The 16,489-nt window shown below is 45.7% G+C and overlaps 1 protein-coding gene across 1 annotated transcript in view; it reads left to right on the top strand.

The window, feature by feature from the left end:
- The window catches only part of LOC143290214 (leucine-rich repeat serine/threonine-protein kinase 1-like), a 63,534-nt gene that overhangs the window by 24,217 nt on the left and 22,828 nt on the right, over positions 1-16,489 (top strand). Inside the window, 13 exon segments of the mRNA XM_076599545.1 lie at positions 91-236; positions 497-608; positions 1,321-1,464; positions 1,926-2,048; positions 3,726-3,990; positions 4,739-4,871; positions 5,842-5,936; positions 10,292-10,414; positions 10,987-11,180; positions 12,992-13,486; positions 14,506-14,808; positions 15,571-15,672; positions 16,242-16,438. Of these exon segments, the coding sequence (XP_076455660.1) occupies positions 91-236; positions 497-608; positions 1,321-1,464; positions 1,926-2,048; positions 3,726-3,990; positions 4,739-4,871; positions 5,842-5,936; positions 10,292-10,414; positions 10,987-11,180; positions 12,992-13,486; positions 14,506-14,808; positions 15,571-15,672; positions 16,242-16,438 (2,432 nt within the window).

Raw genomic sequence — 16,489 nt, forward strand, 5'->3', positions numbered from 1 at the left:
GCTGCCCTCCAAGCTGTAGTTTTCTTGTTTCAGCTGCCCTCCAAGCTGTAGTTTTCACACAGCGAAACGTTGGTTCCTGATTTGTTTCAGCTGCCCTCCAAGCTGGGCCTCCTGAAGAACTTGTGGAAGTTGGACTTGGAATTGTGTCCCTTGGATGGGGTGATCCACGACCTGCTGCAGAGTTCGCGGTTTCCAGTCAGAGACATCTTGGGCTTCCTGCAGTCGGTGCTGGAAGAGTAAGTACACCGTGTCTTGGATTTTTGTCTTTTTTTTTCTGAGAAGCATAGTGACATGCACACTTCCATCCACACACACGCACAAACAACAACAACAACAAAAAACCCAGAAAAAACCCCAACCTCTCACAGATCCCCCACACCACCCATGCCCACACATACACACACGGTCTTCCACCCACCCACATACCCACCCACCCAAGCACACCCACACTTTCACCACTCCTACATCCGTTGAGATGTGTTTTCCCACTGTGCAGGTCCACGTTCTACAACAGCATGAACCTGATGCTGGTGGGCTGTCACAAGATCGGCAAGACCTCCCTCCTCAACAGACTGCGAAAAGAGGGCCGGGCACCCACCAAACCCACTGTGAGTCCCCCGCATCAAATACTGTGTGGTGTTTATTTCAGTTCCCTGCTGCAGCTGTCTGCCATGTGTTGTGTGTTGTCCTTTTCTGTCCTGCCCTGTTCTGTTCTGTTCTGTCTGTTCTGTACTGTACTGTACTGTCCTGTCCTGTTCTGTCCTGTACTGTCCTGTCCTGTTCTGTCTGTCCTGTACTGTCCTGTACTGTTCTGTCCTGTCCTGTTCTGTCCTGTACTGTCCTGCCCTGTCCTGTTCTGTTCTGTCTGTCCTGTACTGTCCTGTTCTGTTCTGTCTGTCCTGTACTGTGGAGTGATGGTCTAGAGGTAACGCATCCGCCTAAGAAGGTAGAGAATCTGAGCGCACTGGTTTGAATCCTGGCACAGTCGTCACTGTTTTGTGTCCCCCTCCATTAGACCTTGAGTGGTGGTCTGGACACTAGTCATTTGGATGAGATGATAAACGAACGGAGACCCAGTGTGCAGCATACTAGAAGAAAGTATATATAACCTATATTTTTCTGAAAGGAAAATGAACATACTATCCAGTTATGACAATATCACATGAATGATTTTGCAATAGGAAAATTCTACAATGATGCGGACGGAAATTTCAGTCCTGGGGCACTAAGGTGGTTAATGTTAGTGTTAAAAAGCTGAAAGAATTTCTAATGATTATGTCTATGATCATGCTTCATAACAAATGCAACGACTGCTCACAGCACTGGCGTGACAGAGTTTCCAATGAGGAGGTGCGGCCCCGCGGCAAGACTCTGTCCACTGTCGGCATTGACATCAACGAGCTGATCTTGGACTGTGGCAGCAAGGGCTTGGTCCACTTCCGTACCTGGGATTTTGGTGGGCAGGTGAGTGTGTGTGTGTGTGTGGACACTTGAGTGTTCTCGCAACAGACTACTGAAAGAGGAAATCGGGTTTTGAACTCTACTTTCACTTCTTTTTTGCTAACCTGTATGAAAATGTACTGGTGTTAATGATGTTCAAGAGAAAGTAATAATCTCCTTTGTAAAGAGGAAAACAGCAACAACAAACAAACAAAAGAAACAAATGAAGCAAAAAGAAGCAAACAAGCACCCAACAAACCACTTTTATTCAATTAACAAATCACACAGACTTAAGCAATCACTTCGCAGCACACCTCCCCCCTCCCCCCTCCACATTTGACAACAGTCTGTTCAGAAACTACAGTTTAACTGATACTTTTTCTGAATTAATCTTCTTACAGCCTTCACCGCTTTAAAATCACTTGGTCAGGAGAATGAGATTACTTAGTTTTACTTGGCATGAAATGGGTTAGTGACAATTTCAGCGGGAGTACTACGCCACCCACCAGTACTTTCTGTCACCTCGCTCGCTGTACCTGGTGATGTGGAGCATCATCGAGGGGGAGAGGGGCGTGGAGGGACTGCAGCAGTGGCTCATCAACATACAGGTAACAACACAGCACATGGCAGTCTCATCAACATCAGGTAACATGTAGCACATGACAGTCTCATTAAAATACAGGTGACATGCAGCACATGACAGTCTCATTAAAATACAGGTAACAATGCAGCACATGGCAGAATCATCAACATCCAGGTTATGTCTAGCACACGACAGACTCCTCAGCATCCAGGTAACATGGCACACGACAGAATCATCAACATCCATGTAACATGTAGCACATGACAGAATCATCAGCATCCATGTAACATGTAGCACATGACAGAATCATCAGCATCCAGGTAACATGCAGCACATGACAGTCTCATTGAAATACAGGTAACAGTGCAGCACATGACAGAATCATCAACATTCAGGTAACATGCAGCACATGACAGTCTCATTAAAATACAGGTAATAATGCAGCACATGGCAGTCTCATCAACATCCAGGTAATGTGTAGCACACGACAGAATCATCAACATTCAGGTAACATGGCACACGACAGAATCATCAACATCCAGGTAATGTGTAGCACATGACAGACTCATCAACATTCAGGTAACATGGCACATGACAGAATCATCAACATCCAGGTAACATGTAGCACATGACAGAATCATCAACATTCAGGTAACATGGCACATGACAGAATCATCAACATTCAGGTAACATGGCACACGACAGACTCATCAACATTCAGGTAACATGTAGCACATGACAGAAGCATCAGCATCCAGGTAAAATGCACCATCGTAGTCACTTCAGTCTTTTATTATTCAGTGATGACTGTATCCTTGATTGATTTGTCGACACTTTGACAAGCATGCACTGTCATAGTCCTTCAGTTCTGAATGTGCCTAATTCATTTATTGACATTTTGAAGAGCATGTACTGTCATAGTCTCTTGAGTCTTTCACTTAGTTCTGACTGTATCCTAAATTGATTTGTCAACATTTTGACAAGCATGTACTGTCATAGTCACTTCAGTCTTTCACTCTGTGCTGACACTTATCATTTTGATCGACTGATGGACGTTTCAAAGGGCAGGTGATGTCATAGTAACATCCGTCATTTGACACCCAGCACCATCTGCACTATTGTTTATGGGTTGTTACATATACAGCACTTAGAGCCCATTGCATGGGGAGTTTGCACCATGTAAGTACTAGTTATTATTATTATTATCTGTTGGCTGTGCTGGCTGGGGCACGTTCGCCGCATGGAAGATGGTCGCATCCCAAAAGACATCCTTTATGGAGAGCTCGCCACGGGGCAGAGAAGCATCGGCCGCCCACAGCTGAGATACAAAGACGTTTGCAAACGTGACATGAAGGTGCTTGAGATCAACACTGAGTCCTGGGAGGACCTTGCAGATGACCGCAACAGATGGAGAAGCACTCTCAAGAATCAGCTACGGATTGGTGAGGACAAACTGTCAGCTGCTGCAGCAGAAAAGCGAGCTCGCAGAAAAGGGACAGCAGCCAACAGACCAGCATCAGCTTACACATGTGATCGCTGCGACAGAGACTGTCTCTCTCGCATCGGTCTCTTCAGTCACAGGCGACGCTGCTTGGTCCAAGCAGACAGCCCAATTAGACATTAGGTCGGATATACTCTATCCATGGTCAGCCATGACCGAAGGAGGCCTACTACTACTACTACTACTATTATCTGTCACCAGGCTCGAGCCCCAGGAGCCCCAGTCATCATCGTGGGCACACATCTGGACGTGCTGCGAGACAAGGCAACGCGGCGGAACTTCCCTGCGGACTTTGAGGAGGCGATGACGGGCATGGTGCAGAAGCTGTTCCTGAGCAACAGTGAGCCTGACAAGTGCGGCCTGCCCAACATCCTGGACGCCATCAACATCAGCTGCAAGACGGGCGAGAACGTCCGCAGGCTGGTGGATACCGTGAAGAATGTCGTGTTTGAGCTGAAGCATGCCAGTGAGTTGGCTTTTGTTTTGGTTTGAAACACATGGTGGGTTTTTTTGTTTTCTGATGGGTTTTGGTTTGAAACACATGGTGGGTTTTTCTGTTTTCTGATGGGTTTTGGTTTGAAACACCTGGTGGGTTCTTTTGTTTTCTGATGGGTTTTGGTTTGAAACACATGGTGGGTTTTTTTGTTTTCTGATGGGTTTTGGTTTGAAACACCTGGTGGGTTTTTCTGTTTTCTGATGGGTTTTGGTTTGAAACACATGGTGGGTTTTTTTGTTTTCTGATGGGTTTTGGTTTGAAACACATGGTGGGTTTTTTTGTTTTCTGATGGGTTTTGGTTTGAAACACATGGCGGGTTTTTTTGTTTTCTGATGGGTTTTGGTTTGAAACACATGGAGGGGGGGTGGGGGGTGGGGGGGGGGGGGGTTGTTTTCAGATGGGTTTTGGTTTTTAAACACATGGAATGTGCAACCATAGAGAATCAATCAGTGAATCATTACCACCACCATTATCATCATTACTATCATCAGTGTCATCATCACCATCATCATCATTACCATTATCATCATCACCATCATCATTACCATTATCATCATCATCATCATCATCATCATCATCAATGTCATCATTACCATCATCAATGTCATCATCACCATCATTATCATCATCATCATCATCATCAATGTGATCATTACCATCATCAGTGTCATCATCATCACCATCATCATTATCGTCATTGTTGTGGTCATGTTGTCAGGGTCGAAGACAGTGAAGCTGCTGGGTCAGAAGATCCCCCGCAAGTACCTGTTGCTGCAGACAGTGGTCAGGGAGCTGGCCATGGAACGCATCCACGACTTCAAGGACCCCGTGCTCACCAGGGACAAGTACATGTGAGTGGGGGCTGTGTCTTGATTAGAATAACAGTAATGATAATAATGGATACTTATTTTGCACACTATCCAGAAATCTGCTCTTGGTGCTTCACAAAACACTTTTGTTAACATGGCATATTACATCAGTGTACTCAAGGATTGACTGGTGCACTGGGATGTGCTGCTGTCAGGCATCTACCTAGCAGATGTTGCGTAGCGTTTATGGATTTGTCCAAACACAGTGATGCCTCCTTGAGAAACTGAAACTGTACACATATCGAAATGTGACTAACAAATTCACACACACACACACACACACACACACACACAGACACACACATGATGGAGAAAATGTGTAATGTGTGTGGATGTGTAGGTTGTGTGTGTCAAACAAGATGATGGAGAAAATGTGTAATGTGGTTGGATGTGTAGGTTGTGCGTGTCAAACAAGATGATGGAGAAAATGTGTACTGTGTGTGGATGTGTAGGTTGTGTGTGTCAAACAAGATGGAGAAAATGTGTAATGTGGTTGGATGTGTAGGTTGTGCATGTCAAACAAGATGATGGAGAAAGTGTGTAATTTGTGTGGGTGTGTAGGTTGTGCGTGTCAAACAAGATGATGGAGAAAATGTGTAATGTGGTTGGATGTGTAGGTTGTGCGTGTCAAACAAGATGATGGAGAAAATGTGTAATGTGTGTGGATGTGTAGGTTGTGCGTGTCAAACAAGATGATGGAGAAAATGTGTACTGTGTGTGGATGTGTAGGTTGTGTGTGTCAAACAAGATGGAGAAAATGTTTAATGTGGTTGGATGTGTAGGTTGTGTGTGTCAAACAAGATGATGGAGAAAATGTGTAATGTGGTTGGATGTGTAGGTTGTGCGTGTCAAACAAGATGATGGAGAAAATGTGTAATGTGTGTGGATGTGTAGGTTGTGCGTGTCAAACAAGATGATGGAGAAAATGTGTAATGTGTGTGTGGATGTGTAGGTTGTGTGTGTCAAACAAGATGATGGAGAAAGGCTTCACAACCTTCAGAGGGGCAGAGGAGCTGGAACAAGCCACCAGATTTCTCCACGAAAATGGTAACTCAGATTATTTGAGTTTTGAGTCTAATCTATCCTTTTGTTTGTTTGTTCTGTTTGTTTGCACCTGTTCTTTTTACTGTGTGTTGTTTCTTGAACTGGAACTCTGCATCATTTTTTTTTCATTTTATTTTGCTGTGTTTCCTTTGTTGCGATTTGTTGTCGTTTTTCACTGAATAAAGGTAGGCTTCATATACAGGGTTTGAATTGATAAAAACCAGCAAGGTTAAAAGACTGACTCTGGTTTAAAGGTTGATTAGTATTCGTAACCATTATAATACCTACCTCACCTTATAAAGTATATAAAGGAGCCTGGTCTTCAGATACATATCAGTCTATTTCAGAAACGTTGAACGCATTCAGTTCCAGGAAAGGGTGCAAGTGTACTCTCAATGCCAGGGAATTTTGAGATTTTGAGTGGTAATAGTTATCAAGAAATTCTGTCCCCATAATTGCTTAAGGTATGATAGAATATTATGCAACTATTATTTATCCATTAGGGAAATTCAGAAGTGGCAACACAAGGCTTACATCAGTATCCATGCCCAGTTAGCAAGCAGACTGACCATTTTTCATCAGACTTCTATATTACAAATCATTTCTTTCAAACATTGTAACAACTTATCAGAAATACACAAACAAATACAAAAGAATATTTACGGTATTATTTTTGCACAGCATTTGATTACTTTTGAATTCAAAACACACCCTGGTATATTGTTTTCAGCACCGGTAAAATCTGTTATTTTGAAGAGGTGAGTACATCACAGAATGGTTGATATCAGAATTTAGATGCATGCAGAAAAAAAACAGCAACATTGGTGGTCATAATAAGTGTCACCTGGAATATTTGACAGCACGTGTGCTCAAAAGAGCTGTAGCAAGACGTCTTGATAAATGAAGACAGAAGAAAGATAAAAACAGATAAAAACCAAGCATGCAGTCAACAATTAGGTAAGGTTAAAGTAACGGAAGGAGAGAATTGGGTCCTGCCTTTGCTGAGCACGCAGTGGATATAAGTTCACTGTCCCTTTGGCTGTAACAGGCTTTGGAATTTTAGGGGACCCACAAAGTATGTGTGGCAATGCCCACTGCCACACCCACAGCCACGATCTGTGATTCCTCTCCACTTTTGCTCCTGTGCTACACAGACTTTCTCAGTCACTGCGCTTTCACTGTCAGCTGTCTGCACTGAGTTAGATTGCTGCATGCAGTTCAGCAACTGTTGAACATCATTTTCACTGTCACCATCATCCTCATGCTCCAGTGAATGGTATGACAGCAGATCATCACCTTCTGCACTATCTTCATCATACGTGGAGTGATGGCCTGGAGGTAACGCGTCCGCCTAGGAAGCGAGAGAATCTGAGCGCGCTGGTTCGAATCACGGCTCGGCCACTGATAATTTTCTCCCCCTCCACTAGACCTTGAGTGGTGGTCTGGACGCTAGTCATTCGGATGAGACGATAAACTGAGGTCCCGTGTGCAGCATGCACTTAGCGCACGTAAAAGAACCCACGGCAACAAAAGGGTTGTTCCTGGCAAAATTCTGTAGAAAAATCCACTTCGATAGGAAAAACAAATCAAAATGCACACAGGAAAAAATACGAAAAAAAAAAAAAGGGGTGGCGCTGTAGTGTAGCGACGCGCTCTCCCTGGGGAGAGCAGCCCGAATTTCACACAGAGCAATCTGTTGTGATAAAAAGAAATACAAATACAAATACAAATACGTAAACATTTGCAAAGCCTGCAGATTGGTAAATCAAATGTTGCTTCAAGCTCAGCTGACTGCCAAGGGGCTATTCCAGGACATCTTCATTGTGGGCTGCAACTCCTGGGTTCACTCTTATAGTGCATGAGTGGGCTGCAACTCCTGGGTTCACTCATGAGTGGGCTGCAACTTCTGGGTTCACTCTTATAGTGCATGAGTGGGCTGCAACTCCTGGGTTCACTCTTATAGTGCATGAGTGGGCTGCAACTCCTGGGTTCACTCATGAGTGGGCTGCAACTTCTGGGTTCACTCTTATAGTGCATGAGTGGGCTGCAACTTCTGGGTTCACTCTTATAGTGCATGAGTGGGCTGCAACTTCTGGGTTCACTCTTATAGTGCATGAGTGGGCTGCAACTCCTGGGTTCACTCTTATAGTGCATGAGTGGGCTGCAACTCCTGGGTTCACTCTTATAGTGCATGAGTGGGCTGCAACTTCTGGGTTCACTCTTATAGTGCATGAGTGGGCTGCAACTTCTGGGTTCACTCTTATAGTGCATGAGTGGGCTGCAACTCCTGGGTTCACTCATGAGTGGGCTGCAACTCCTGGGTTCACTCTTATAGTGCATGAGTAGGCTTTTACCTGTAAGACTGTTATCACCCTCACCATGTAGGCAGTCATGCTCCATTTACAGAGGGGTTGAGGGAGGGGGTGCATACTGGGTATGTTCTTGTTTCCATAACCCACCAAATGCAGACATGGATGACAGGGTCTTTAATGTGCGTATTTAATCTTCTGCTTGCACAGACATGAAGAAGGTCCAGGCACTAGCAGGTCTGCACATTTGTTGGCCCTTGAGGTTTGAAAAATCTCTACCCTTTACCCACCAGGCACCGTGACTGAGATTCAAAACTGGACCCTTTGAACGTTCAGTGCTTTAATTACTCGGCTGTTGACCCATCATTTTAGGACTGAATACTCACTAGTCCTCACGTTATTGACAGGTGTGTTGTTCCACTGGGACGACCATTGTATGGTGTAACTGTGTGGACAGGTGTTTTTTTCTACTGGGACAACCATTGTATGTGTAACTGTGTGGACAGGTGTGTTTTTCTAATGGGACGACCATTGTAAGGTGTAACTGTGTGGACAGGTGTGTTGTTCCACTGGGATGACCATTGTAAGGTGTAACTGTGGACAGGTGTGTTGTTCCACTGGGACGACCATTGTAAGGTGTAACTGTGGACAGGTGTGTTGTTCTACTGGGACGAGCATTGTAAGGTGTAACTGTGGACAGGTGTGTTGTTCCACTGGGACGAGCATTGTAAGGTGTAACTGTGGACAGGTGTGTTGTTCCACTGGGATGACCATTGTAAGGTGTAACTGTGTGGACAGGTGTGTTGTTCTACTGGGACGACCATTGTAAGGTGTAACTGTGTGGACAGGTGTGTTGTTCTACTGGGATGACCATTGTAAGGTGTAACTGTGTGGACAGGTGTGTTGTTCTACTGGGACGACCATTGTAAGGTGTAACTGTGGACAGGTGTGTTGTTCCACTGGGACGACCATTGTATGGTGTAACTGTGTGGACAGGTGTGTTGTTCCACTGGGACGACCATTGTAAGGTGTAACTGTGTGGACAGGTGTGTTGTTCTACTGGGATGACCATAGTAAGGTGTAACTGTGGACAGGTGTGTTGTTCCACTGGGACGACCATTGTAAGGTGTAACTGTGTGGACAGGTGTGTTGTTCCACTTTGATAACCATTGTAAGGTGTAATTGTGTGGACAGGTGTGTTGTTCCACTGGGACGACCATTGTAAGGTGTAACTATGTGGACAGGTGTGTTGTTCCACTGGGATGACCATTGTAAGGTGTAACTGTGTGGACAGGTGTGTTGTTCCACTGGGATGACCATTGTAAGGTGTAACTGTGTGGACAGGTGTGTTGTTCCACTTTGATAACCATTGTAAGGTGTAATTGTGTGGACAGGTGTGTTGTTCCACTGGGACGACCATTGTAAGGTGTAACTGTGTGGACAGGTGTGTTGTTCCACTGGGATGACCATTGTAAGGTGTAACTGTGGACAGGTGTGTTGTTCTACTGGGATGACCATTGTAAGGTGTAACTATGTGGACAGGTGTGTTGTTCCACTGGGACGACCATTGTAAGGTGTAACTGTGGACAGGTGTGTTGTTCCACTGGGACGACCATTGTAAGGTGTAACTGTGTGGACAGGTGTGTTGTTCCACTGGGACGACCATTGTAAGGTGTAACTTTGTGGACAGGTGTGTTGTTCCACTGGGACGACCATTGTAAGGTGTAACTGTGGATAGGTGTGTTGTTCCACTGGGACGACCATTGTAAGGTGTAACTGTGGACAGGTGTGTTGTTCTACTGGGATGACCATGATAAGGTGTAACTATGTGGACAGGTGTGTTGTTCCACTGGGACGACCATTGTAAGGTGTAACTATGTGGACAGGTGTGTTGTTCTGTTGGGATGACCATTGTAAGGTGTAACTGTGTGGACAGGTGTGTTGTTCCACTGGGACGACCATAATAAGGTGTAACTGTGTGGACAGGTGTGTTGTTCCACTGGGACGACCATAATAAGGTGTAACAATCCGAGCGTGTTGTGTGGACAGGTGTGTTGTTCCACTGGGACGACCATGCCCTGAAGGAGCTGTATTTCCTGGACCCCCAGTGGTTGTGCGACCAGCTGGCCAAGGTCATCACGGTGCGGGAGATCAACAACTTCGCTCAAAGAGGTGAGAGGTCAGGCACCAGACTTGTTCAGGCTGTGTCGCTGTTGGAGCAGTTGGGAAATACCTGTGATCACAGGTGTTGCCATTGTGTGCTGTATGGTTTGTGTGTGTGTGTTTGTTGAGTTAGATTTTATTGTGTGTTAACGAAACACGATATTAGAATTTTTGTGTTATGTGTGAGTGTGTGTGTGTGTGCATGCGTGCATGTGTGCAGTGTGTGAGTAATTGACGGTATTATTGCAAAGTGCTTTGAGATGTTTGAAAGTGCCATACAGATGTCTTCATCTTCTTCTTTTGCCTTGTTCCATCACCTTCGTTGTCATTATCCTCTTTGTCATTGTCTTCATTATCTCCTTTTTTTTTTATCTCCTCTTCTTCATTTCTGACAATATTGTTATTATTATCATCATTATTAGTATTATTAGTATATTAATATCATTAATATTATTGCCATTATTATTATTATTATGATTATTATTGTTATCATTGTTATTATTATCATTATGACTATTCTTCTTCTTATTATTATTATGACTATCATCATCATCATCGTCAGTACTGTGAACACATTCCAGGAGTGATGCGGATCAGCAACCTGGAGTTCCTGTTCCGCAGCACCACATTCCAGCCGGAGGACGTGCGTCAGTACATCACGTCTCTGCTGGCCAAGTTTGAGGTGGCGCTGCAGTTTGACGACGATCACCTCATCCTGCCCTCCCTCCTCCCCCTCCGTCTGGAGCCCGGCAACAGGAGGCAGGGGGACACCAAGGTGATTCTTCTTCTTCTTCTGCGTTCGTGGGCTGCAACTCCCACGTTCACTCGCATGTACACGAGTGGGCTTTTACGTGCATGACCGTTTTTACCCCGCCATGTAGGCAGCCATACTCCGGTTTCGGGGGTGTGCATGCTGGGTATGTTCTTGTTTCCATAACCCACCGAACGCTGACATGGATTACAGGATCTTTAACGTGCGTATTTGATCTTCTGCTTGCATTTACACACGAAGGGGGTTCAGGCACTAGCAGGTCTGCACATATGTTGACCTGGGAGATCGTAAAAATCCCCACCCTTTACCCACCAGGCGCCGTCACCGTGATTCGAACCTGGGACCCTCAGATTGAAAGTCCAACGCTTTAACCACTCGGCTATTGCGCCCGTCAAAGGTGATTCATGGGGTGTGTGGGGGGTGGTGGTGGTGAGGAGTGTTTGTACACGTATTTGTGTGGGGGTGAGGGCATGTTTGTGTAAATTTGTGTTGTGTGCGGGTGTGTGTTTGGAGTCTGGGGCAACAGAAGGCAGGACTTTACCAAGGTAATTCGTGGAGTGTGTGTGTGTGTGTGTATTTGTGTGGGAGTAGGGATGAGGGTGTGTTTGTGCAGTGTTTTTGTGGGTGTGTGTTTAGAGTCTGGCAACAGGAGGCAGGTTGACACCAAGGCACTGGGCAGGGTGTGTGTGTTAGTGGGCGTCTTTCTTGTTTTGTTTTGCTGCCCCATCATCTGCACCGTTCCAGTGGCATTACTCCCGCACCGCTCATTCCCCCATACACGGCCACACCCAGATTTATCTGTCACTGTCCCAGTGTCAGCAGTACACAGGGAACTATTAATGTAAGGTCGCCAGGAGGCCACACACCAGAGGACAGCCTGCACTGCTGCTGAGTCACTTTGGTGCTGTTCAGTAGTGCCTGTTCTGATTTAATGTACATAGGACACCACCTTCTAAGCCCCCTACTGACAAAAATAATGGCTTAGTCATTGAGCCAGACTGAGTGAGGGTCTCCCCCAGAGTGGAGACCGCCGCCACATCTCTCCAGCGACAGTCCACCATGAATCTGCTGGCACTGAAGACATTGACAAGACTCGCCCCCTAGCATGGAAGTGGAGGGGTATCGAAACTGAGGTCACCATGAGAGAAGGGCATGAAAGGCCACAGACTTTGGGGCTTTTTTATATTGATGATGAAGGAGGAGGAGGAGGATGACGATGATGATGAAGATGCTGCTGCTATGGAGGTCCATTTTGGCGTGAGCCTACTTGACAAGACTGTACTCTACGCTTCCTGTCATAATGATATCCTGGCGTTAACCAGGCCCGAGAGATACAGACTCTTGCAGTGTTGGTCAGGAAATTAGAGCAAGACACCCAAAGAGGCATCCATGAAGTGGATGATAAATGACTGTGTAGTGTCTTCAGTTCAGCCCATGGCACACTTAACTCTGAGCAGAACCCAGGTGTGGTGCGAAAAACCCAGCTCCACTGGGATTTAAACCTCCCAACCGGTCAGTCCACGGCGCTAACCACTTCACGACGGTGGCCAGTGTTAGTGTGCGTCTTTGTGTGGGATGAGGGTGTGTTTGTGTTGTGTGTGGGTGTGTATTAGGAGTCTGGCAACAGTGTGCGTTTGTGCATGTGGGCATGCATATATATGAGGAAGTCTAAGAGGCAAAAGAGAGTTGCTTTATTGATATGTACATGTTTGTCACCATTTCATTGGTTTATTTCAGTTTTTTGTTGTTGTTTCTTTTGAGAAAAAAAAATCTGCTTTAAAAAAAAATCACTCTTGGATCACTGATTCTTATAGATTCCCCTCAGAAGGCCGTGCATCTCACAGGACACGGCCAGGCCACACAACTCCGGGACACGGCAGCGATATGAATCTCTGAAGTCTGGTCGAGCCGACCGTAGACCTCGCGTCGACAGCGGCCCGGATGAACTCCACATTGGATCGTCAGTGTTCTACGCAGGGTCGCAGGTCGCACGAGAGCCCCCGGAGACGCAGGTGTTACCGACGCAGTCGCCTTCGTCCAACCTGCTGCTGCTGGCTGTGAAGCCGTGCAGCAACCCCATCTTCTCCTTCTGCCGCCTCTACTTCATGACCTACTTCCCCAGCGGGTTCTGGTCGCGGCTGATCGTGCGAGTGCTGGCCGACACGACCCTGTACAGCGTTGTGCGCAGCCTGTTCCGTCTTCCTGATGAACTGTTGAGCAAGAGTCCTGAGATCAGAGCGCTGGTGGATCGTGAACCTGAGTGGCACTGCTGGCAGTCTGGTCTGGAACTGCTGTACATGGGCTTTGAGGTGAGTGCGTGGTGGTGGGCTGACCTGTATAGGGAGAGGGGGTTTGAGCGTGATAAACTTGCCACCTTCATGGCTGAACTGACATCTGTCTCTCTCTCTCCTCTCTGTCTCTGTCTCTCTCTCTTTGTCTCTCTTTCTCTCTCTCTCTCTCTCTACACACACACACACACACACACACACACACATATATATATATATATATATTTGTGTGTAACCTTCCAAAAATATTTTCTCTTTAGAATAATTTTGGCATTTACCAGATTGATTAAAAAACATTTTTTTGCCCATACTTTCGATTTTTCTTTCAATGTTTACTGACAAGACTCATGAGAGTTATTCCCCTTCATATTTTTTTTTTATCTGAACATTTAAACATTTACAGTGTTTAGTTTTCTTACATAATAAAATATAACACAGACTGTTCATACAATCTGTCAGATGTACTAAAAAAATGTATGATTTACGTTTTCAGAAATACACTATTTTTTCTGAGAATGTTTTATCTGACACATAAAACAGAACCATAAATTGACTACCAAGTCAAAGCCCTCAACATTTCCACACCACCATGTGTGTGTGTGTGTGTGTGTGTGTGTGTGTGTGTGTGCACTCAGGGTCTGACTAAGCACATTGGGTCATGCTGCTGTCAGGCATCTGCCCAGCAGATGTTGTGTAGTGTATATGGATTTGTCCGAACTCAGTGATGCCTCCTTGAGAAACTGAAACTGTTTTTCTTTAATTTGTTTGATTTAATGTCTTTTCACTTTAAGTCATATTAAACTGTGTGTTTGTGTGTGTGTGTGTGTGTGTGTGCGCGCGCATTTGCATTTGTGCATGTGTGCATGCATGTATGCGCACACACACCGACGGGTGGTGCGCAGCGAATCTGGAATTGTCCAAACGCAGTGATGCTTCCTTGAGAAACTGAAACTGAAACTGAAACTCTGTGTTTGTGTGTGTGTGTGCGTTTGTGTTTGTGCATGTGTGCGTGCGTGTATGTGTGCACTGCACACTGACAGATGGTGCGGGTGCGGGAGGTGACGGTGACCCAGGGCCCGGTGGACAGTCGACAGCTGTGTGACTACTCGCTGTGCCGGTTCAAGTGCAGCGTTGAGCGTGAGTGGTGCTACCTGGACGCCGCCAACAGCCGCATCCTGGAGATCACCTTCCCCACGGACCTGCTGCACTTCCACCTGTCGCAGCGCCGCGGCCCCATGCTGCAGCTCCTGGACCTGTCCAACACAACCTCCGTCGTGCGCGGGGAGCGCGCCACCACTAAGCTGCTGGTCAAGGTGGTGGAGCACATTGACAACCTGCTTCAGGTGTGGAAATGCTTGATGGTTCTCCTGCAGTGTGTAGCCAGGTGTATGTTGAAATATAGAACACTGAACCATCAATCGCTTAACCCCTAGGCTGCCTGTAAGATGAGATAACTCGTCAGTGCAGCTGTGTAGGCTTCACGCCACAATGATCAGATAGCTCGTCAGCGAAATATTCTGACTTTTTCCTGGTTTGTATTGAGTTCATTGACAAAACTACTGGTACCATTAGCATGAGGAATCTTTCTGGATTCTCTTGATAGCTAGAAACCCCATTTACATCATGAGGCAGTCCTTTATTTGATCGATTTGGTTTGAACACTGTAGCAGTGTTTTGCTATTCAGACACGATACTTAATGATTCTCCAACAGTGTTAAACTAAGTGTATTTTGAAATACAGGACAATGAACTGTTGATTGGTTATACAGGCAGATAATTTCATAATTCTCACACAGCGTTTAGATAAGTACATGAAAATGTGGAACACTGAAGTATCGACTGCGTATACAGACCGGATACTTTATAATTCTCCCTCAGCATTTAGCTAAGTATATATCAAAATATAGAACACTGAACCATGGATTGGCTATATAGATATGACGCAAACATGGTATTGAAAGAGGTAAAAGATTGTGTGGCTGTGTACTGTGTAACCTTGACATACTCATTGTCGCCATGGTTAGTTTGCCATATGTCCCTTTTGCTTTATGTTCTCCATGCGTCGCCGTGGGGTCTTTGTGGAATACATGTTGACTTGACTGCAGGACTGGTACCCTGAGCTGGGTGAGATTCGCTTCCACCAGAACTGTGAGGGTCGCTACCTGGTCACCCGGGCCGTGCCGTGTCCTCGCTGCTTGGCGAAAGAGGTGGGAGGGTGGGGTGTGTGTGTGGAGGGTGGGGTGTGTGTGTGTGAGGGTGTTGTTGGGTATAAAGGGGAGAGCGTAGTATGTGTGTGTGTTTGTGTGTGTGTGTGTGTGCGTGCTATTCAAAAGCAACGTTATTTCTTTACTGTTTGACAGGTAGTGTGAAAAACTGCAGAACTTACTCTACTGTTTGATTGAGAGTGTTAAAAAAGCAGCTATTCTTCTTATTTTATTTCAATCATTTGATTGAGAGTGTTAAAAAATGACTTTTCTTTATTTTTATTTGATTTCAGTCAATTGCCTTCAACACACCTTTCATTTTTGTTACATTTTAATGTATGTATTTATTTGTTTATCTATTTTATTTTGTTTCTGGTTAATGTTTTATACATACCTATAGTAGTCTCTCAAGGCCTGACCAGTGTGGTGGGTTTAAACTTCAGGCTTCCGCTCCCGCCTCTTGAAATTTTGTTGTTGTTTTTTCCAAAGCAGTAGTGTGGTGTATCAGACCTCACATTTTAACGCCTCCTTGAGAACTGAAAGCGAAAGCTAACACAACCTCTCTGTCGCAGGTGACGAGGCAGAAGTCGACGCGGCAGGACAAAGAGTCGTGGTTCTTTGTGGACCCGGAGGCCCCGGACATCTACACGCCGTTCATCGTGTCGCAGGACAGCTACGTCAGTCGCCACAGCTCCCTGCAGACCCTGGCTGACACAGACGCCCCGGGGGGTGGGGGCGCCACCAGTCTGCCTGCTCTCGGCCACAACAGGTATGACAGGTCACTGGCAGGGTGTGTTCGAAAAGAAAATGGTTTCGGGAA

Source organism: Babylonia areolata, chromosome 1 (assembly GCF_041734735.1).
Source record: "Babylonia areolata isolate BAREFJ2019XMU chromosome 1, ASM4173473v1, whole genome shotgun sequence".
In the NCBI taxonomy this organism is placed as follows: domain Eukaryota; kingdom Metazoa; phylum Mollusca; class Gastropoda; order Neogastropoda; family Buccinidae; genus Babylonia; species Babylonia areolata.